General features: G+C 59.2%; 1 protein-coding gene across 1 annotated transcript; it reads right to left on the bottom strand.

Annotated features, from left to right (window-relative positions):
- Positions 1 to 304: 304 nt before the first annotated feature.
- Positions 305 to 4501, bottom strand: LOC309443412 (uncharacterized protein; the record flags this gene model as incomplete). The annotated part of the gene is made up of 8 exons (XM_082060335.1): positions 305 to 584; positions 666 to 758; positions 1283 to 1457; positions 1894 to 1956; positions 2354 to 2461; positions 3468 to 3539; positions 3974 to 4045; positions 4408 to 4501. The coding sequence occupies 8 exons, from the start codon at positions 4499 to 4501 to the stop codon at positions 305 to 307; spliced, it is 957 nt and encodes a 318-aa protein (XP_081916461.1).
- Positions 4502 to 6308: the final 1807 nt, after the last annotated feature.

Below are 6308 nucleotides of genomic sequence, written 5' to 3'. Positions count from 1 at the left end.
CCTCACCCCACAGCCCCTCACCGTTCCATGCGACTGCCCAGGCCGGGCTCCTGTCACCACCTCCCGCACCGCGTGTCGGTCACGTTGTTGTCACCGACTGTTTCAGGCCATGGCCATGGGCTCCCCCAGCCCCTGTTGGCCCCACTGCTGGTGGGGGAAGCCCAGTGCCCGGCTCCTGCCGACCCCGAGGGGATCCAGGGCTGTGCCTGCGAGTTGATTTTGGTACGACCAAGACACATGTGCAACAGATCTGTCCCCTTTATTTGGGAAACTGTGGGGATGGTGGAGGCACTTGTCAGCAGCACTATGGGAGCTGGATGACATTGGGCTTTTCCCATGGCTTCAATAGCTTCGGGTCATCAGAGAATGGGTTCCAGGAACGTGGGAGTGGCAACGAGGCTGGACGTGCTTCGTTGACACCAATCTGATGCTGCAGAGCACCATCCTGGCCCTGTCCCTGCAGAGCTGGTGATGAGTCAGAAGGACACAGGACTGGTGAGGAGTGCGGACGAGCTGACTTGAAGTCCATAAGTTGCCTGATGATGTAATTGTTCTCCCACCGCGGCTTGGCAGCCGGTGATGTGCTGGGGGGAGACAGGAGCTGTAGGGGTGGAGGATGTGCCAGTTTTGGAAGCAGGGCCAGCAGCTGCTGGTTTTGGGTGTACCTCTCAGAAGTGCCACAGCACCCGGTCTTTTCTGGAGTGAGGGGCGGCTGCCATATTCCAGACCGCCTGGCTGCTGCCTCTGCACTGCGGAGCCTGTGGAGAGAGGAGGCTGCTGAGGGCTCAGCTGCAGGCGGGACACAGGGCCTCTCCTCCGCAGCACGGCCAGGGCTGGCAAGGCTCCCCAGCACCACGGGCTGAGCTGCTGGCCGGCCTGGGCCGAGGGGGACCCCTGCACCTCATGGCACCACCGAGCAGAGGGATTCCTCCGGGCAGGTTCACTGCTCAGGAGCAGGTGACAGTGAGAGTGTGGCTTTCTTGGGCAATCTTGTCCCCTGCTCCTCCTCGTCCTGCCCTGGCTTTGCCTGTGCCTGCCAGTCCTGGGGCTGCTCTTGCCCAGGCAGGGTCAGTTTGAGCTAAGCCTGGCCCCAGTCAGAGCGGGCTCCTGGGAAGGCAGCCCAGGAAGTAAGAGGCCAACTGAAGCATCTGACAGCAGCAGAATCCTCAGCAGAGTTCTTTGGCCAGCCAGGAACTGGCCACTCCACAGCAGCCTGAGTAGAAATTCTTTGTGGCTACAAGCAGCCATCTAAGGAAGCAGCGGGGGGAAAATAATAACTCACTTTCTAGCCGTCCTCCACTGCCAGATGGCAACACAGAAGAACACTATTGCCAGTGGTATGGAAATCATGGTTGCTACTGTGAATATGACACAGCGCTTTCCCATAACTTCGTGGCAGAAAAAACTTGTGCTCCCCTGGGGATTGGGAGCACCTGTGGTTGTCTTGTGAACCACATCTGGAGGAGAAATTCAAGATGTTAGTCCATCCTGTGCACCACTGCTAAGCTTGCAGCACCTTTGATATGGCCAGTGAGTTCCTGGTTTCCCTTGGTGCTGCTGCCTGGAGGCACCATCCCACCCTTTGGGACAGGACTCCCACCCTTGGGACAGGTTGTCCCACTAAACAAAACGCAGAAGGCCAGCAGGACAGCACGGGGGGAGCGCAGCTGCTTGACCGGTCGCTCCTTTGAGGGACACGGACAAAAGTGCCAGCCCCAGCTCTGCCCCCGGTCCAGCTCCCACAGCCGCAGGGGACGGAGTCCGGCCCTCTCAAGAGGGACATGAGCCGTGCCCTCCCCGTCTGCCTCTTCTCCTGCGTGGGCACCGCTTGCAGCTGCTCTCGGGTTTTGGGACGTGTCTCCTGTTCAGGGACCCCACCAAGACGCTCAGTACCTGAGTTCATCCTATGGAATTCATTTATGCTGCTGTGCTGGTAACCTCCGGGCCTTGGCAGCCCTGTCAGAAAGCAGAGACGAGAGGTAAAGCCTCAGCACGGCCCAGGCACAGAGGATGCAGGGGGACGGGGAAGTTCCCTCTAAGCCGCTGCCCGAACTGACGGTCAGGGCATCGCTCTGGACCACAGATCCCGGGAGGGATCCTGCTCGGTGCTGCTCCTGTGCCTTGAGCCTCTGGGGACTCAGGGCAAGCTCTGGGCCGCAGCTACAGCGGGAGGTACGTTTGTGCAACAGTCACATTCCCCATCATCTGCAGAACGTGGCCCAGATGCCTCGAGCCCAAAGCACTTTGTGTTTTGGCGGTGAGGTGACGTGCAAGAGCGGGCACTGGGGGAAGAGCCTGCTGACACACAGCCATCCTGACGGGTGCCACTGGCTGACCATGCGACAGTGATTACCTGGCATACCAGCGGCTGGCATCGCCTCTGCTGCTGCACCAGAGCCGGGCAGGGAGCTGCGGCTTCCTTCTGGAAACGCCTCCTTCCACACAGCGTCGCGGTTCGTCTCTTGAGAAAGAACGAGGGAGGGCTGGATCAGATGGAACCGTTCCCCATGAGGGACATGGTATCTTTGGGGGGCAAGACTTCTCAAAGGCATGGCTAAGGGTTAGAAACCAGGGCTGGGCTTTGGGGCTGCACCTGCTGGGACACCAGGAAATCGCACGTGACCTTCGGGTTTGCGTTGCACATTGTGGGCAAAATGTCAAGTGATGCTGAGCGCCGTCCTTCAAAGAGAACGGGAAGAAGCTGCAGCCAGGCCAGCTGGGGAAACAGCCCTTTGGAGAAGACTCCTCTGCAAGGCCCTCCTGCCCTTCCTGGAAGCACCAGCACCGACCACATTCACCCCATCCCAGCAGCTGCCCCTGGCACTCGGCTTGAACCACAACTGGCCGCACAAGCCCTGCACCATCTCTCTGGCAGCTGGAAGGTGTGACACCAGCATCGCTGCAGCGGGGCCCTGACCGACCCCTTCCAGCCTGTCCAGACCAATACCTAAACCTCCAGATGCTGAGCCTCACAGCTAATTCCGAGTAAAATATACCCACCGTGTGCTCTGTGCAGTTCGTCCGGGAGATGCCTCATGACTTTTGATGGCTCTGGGGCCTTTTTTCCTCCTTCAGCTTCATTTCTTGGTCTTGGAAGACCTTAGAAACAAAATTTGGTTCTATGTGAGATTAATCCATTACAGAAAAACAAGGCAGAGGTTGTGAGGTCAGCACAGACAGACTGCTCACCCCTGGGATGCCAGCCGGGCCGGAGCCCAGCACGCTGCCGAGGAGCCTGAAAAGTCCTTCCTGCGAGATCACCTGTCAATAAAGAGCCAGAGAAGCTTCCATCACCTGCTGTGATCTGCATGGGCAGCACTGAATGGCAGAAGCGGTGAGGGGACCGCGCAAGGAGAGGACACACACACGAGCAGGTCTCTGTCCTCACACCCGCAGACCTGCCCGGCTGCCGGACCTTGGGGCTTGGAGCTGGCAGCTCCCAAAGGGAGGAGAAAGCCATGACGTACCCACGGCATGTCCTGGGGGCTTGGTCCTGGAACCCAGACGGGATCCTGGATCAGCTTCGCCCACAGGCTGAGCTGCAAAGAAGCGCAGGACACACCAGCTCCCATGACACAGTTCAAGATGCTTCTTCAGCTCGGAGTGGCCGGGAGCACAATGCAAAGACGGGATTGCTCCGCGGCACTCGTCCCTCCCTTCCGCTCGGGAGCGTGGGGCAAAGGGTCACCACGTGCCTGCAGCGGCACCGTGCTGGGACCAAACGAAGCCCGTGCGGAGTTGCCGGCAGAAAGGACTCCCTGGAGCTGACAGCAGCTCCAGACTCGACCCCAGCCAGACGCTGACCTGGCATTGGGCACCGGGGCAGCTCAGGCTCTGAGGGGCTGGCACAGGCAGCTTGGCAAGGGACAGCGCCCCGGGACACATCACTGAGCCTGACCCGTTCCCTCTCGGCTCTCCTCCCTGTCTGAGTGGGGCCACACAAGGGGCAACTTGCATTTCACATGGAACTTACCTCCAGGATACCTCAAGGGCTCCGAAACTACATCCAGCCAAGAAGCTGGATAATCATTGCCACCAGCCTCATCTAGAAACAAGCACAGAGGAGAAACGTTTCCATATCCCGCTGGGATCCACCACAGCCTTAGGGAACTGCAGGCACTAGAAGGGGGTCTGGCAGCCACGTGGGAGCCAGTTGGAGTTGGACATTGCCAAAGCTGCAGAGGGGCCGGTGACCTCTTGGCCAGCTCTGGCTGCTCTGACACACTCTGTACAGGCCACGAGAAACAGCTCTTGAGGGAGGATGGACCAACACAGGGTCCCTGGGGGCTTCCCTCCCGGGAGAGCTCTGGCACACAGAGGAAGCCTCGCAAAGCACTGGAGGGAACAACCATCACCCACACTGCCCGGGAGAAGAGCCTGCGGGCCGTGAAAGGCTGCACCGCTCACCTGCTCCCCGTGCTCGCCACGGAGCAGCCTGGGCAGGCCCGGCGTGCAGGGCCAGCAGGAGGAGGAGGAAGAGGAGGCGGCGGGTGGGGAACATCGTCCCGTGCGCTCAAAACGCCCTTGTGCTGCTGCTGCTGCTGCTGCTGCTGCTGCTGCTGCTGCTGCTGCTGCTGCTGCTGCACTGGGGGCCGGGGGCTGTGCGGCTGCTTCTTATGGCCGGTGCGGCACCGCGGGCTCTGTGACCTCACAATCACTGTGACCTCCTGGCCGGGCCGAGGCCGCGTGGGGACGGCTAATGGCGCTGGTGGCAGGTGCTGGAGCAGAGCCGTGATTGAGAGATGGGACGCAGTTTGATGCAAACAAAATGTCCGCTTTATTAGTGTGCTTCACATACATTTATACTTTTCCTCAGCAACGTGCTGCGAGCTGATCGGTGTTTCTGTTGCCGTGTTACATACTTATTGGTCTGACACATTTTCTTAAACAGTTACTACCCTGACCCAAGCAATCTTCCCTGTGCAAAACAAGAGCAAAAACAAGAGTCCCCTTTTTACAGGACAACCTTATCAACTTGTGAACCTTGTCTAAACATAGAATCAGCACTCTCCACAACTTCTAATTAAGGTTCTCACCTCTATCCTTCCCATGGCCTGTGACAAGTTCCAGCACATCTCCTTTTACCAATTGATAAGTGCAGGGAGTTTTACTGAGGCCAGCCAAATCCTGTCCCACATGGCAGAGCCGGGGAGCTGCCTCCCGGGAGGGGAGCACGTCCCGTGGGGCAGCTCCGTGCGAGGGCTGAGACACCGTCCCGCCCGGGGCTGGGCCCACGGCTCTGCCCTGTTCTGCGGGCTCTGGCACAGGGGCAGGAGGAGCTCGCAGTGCCCAGAACTTCAGGAGACCACAGCCACGGGGCTGCTGACCTCCTCGGGTGCTGTCAGCGGCAGCTCGTTGCCCCAAGAGTGAGGGATTTCAGTCTGCAGACAAGCGCAAGGTCCCCTCCTGTCGGCAGCTTCCAGGCTGGAGCCCGGTCTGGCACCTTGGGGGACCCCAGGGATCACGAGTCACTTTGGTTTTACAGGAAAGATAAAGCCTTAGATTTTCCATTTCTTCTTCATGCTCAGGCTGGTGGGGGCTCTGAGCCAACAGATGCTTTTGAAGATGTCCCTGCTCATTGCCAGGTGTTGGACTAGATGAGCTTTGAAGGTCCCTTTCTTCGGAGTGCTTGAGGGTATGCAGCTGGTTCTGTTGCTGCAGGGCATCTGGGGACAGACTGGGGGGCTTCTAGGGCCCAGGGGATGATGGACATGATGGATTTAATTCCATCTGCTGCTCAAGGCCACTGTCTTGGTCCCGCAACTGCAAGGCAGACAGCGATGGGCTGGGTGGATGCACGGGCCACAAGATGGTGGGTATACTGTGCTCCACTCCATTGGGTGCCTCAGGATGCTGGGGTTGTTAAACAGCCACATGGCAGCTGGGTACAGGCTGGAAGGACATGGAAGCCATGGGGAGGAAGGATGCGCCAGTTATCCAGGCTGGAATGGAAGCTGCTGGTGTTGGGTGCAGCTCTCAGATCTGCCACAGCTGCTGCTCTTTCTGTCCAGGAGTGAAGGGCGGCCGCCATTTTCCATCCTGGCTCCTGCATCTGCATCGCTGAAGGAGACAGGCTGCTGCAGGGGGGCTGGGGATGGGCTGGGGGGACGTGGAGGTTGTGGTGACCGTGGGCATGCAGGATTTGATTACTATGTCTGCTGGAGTTCATTGTTCTGGATCTGCCACTGCAGGGCAGCCGGTGATGGCCTGGGGGACATGAAGGCCATGGGGATGATGGCTTCTCTGTTTTTGATTCCAGCTGGTGTTGGAGGCCACGGGGCTGATTCACCACTGCAGGGCTTCTGGGG

The sequence above is a fragment of the Streptopelia decaocto genome (genome assembly GCF_964273445.1).
Source record: "Streptopelia decaocto genome assembly, chromosome: 8".
NCBI classification, from domain to species: domain Eukaryota; kingdom Metazoa; phylum Chordata; class Aves; order Columbiformes; family Columbidae; genus Streptopelia; species Streptopelia decaocto.
Note: the sequence above shows the minus strand (reverse complement) of the source record. Positions and strands in the feature narration are given on the sequence as shown.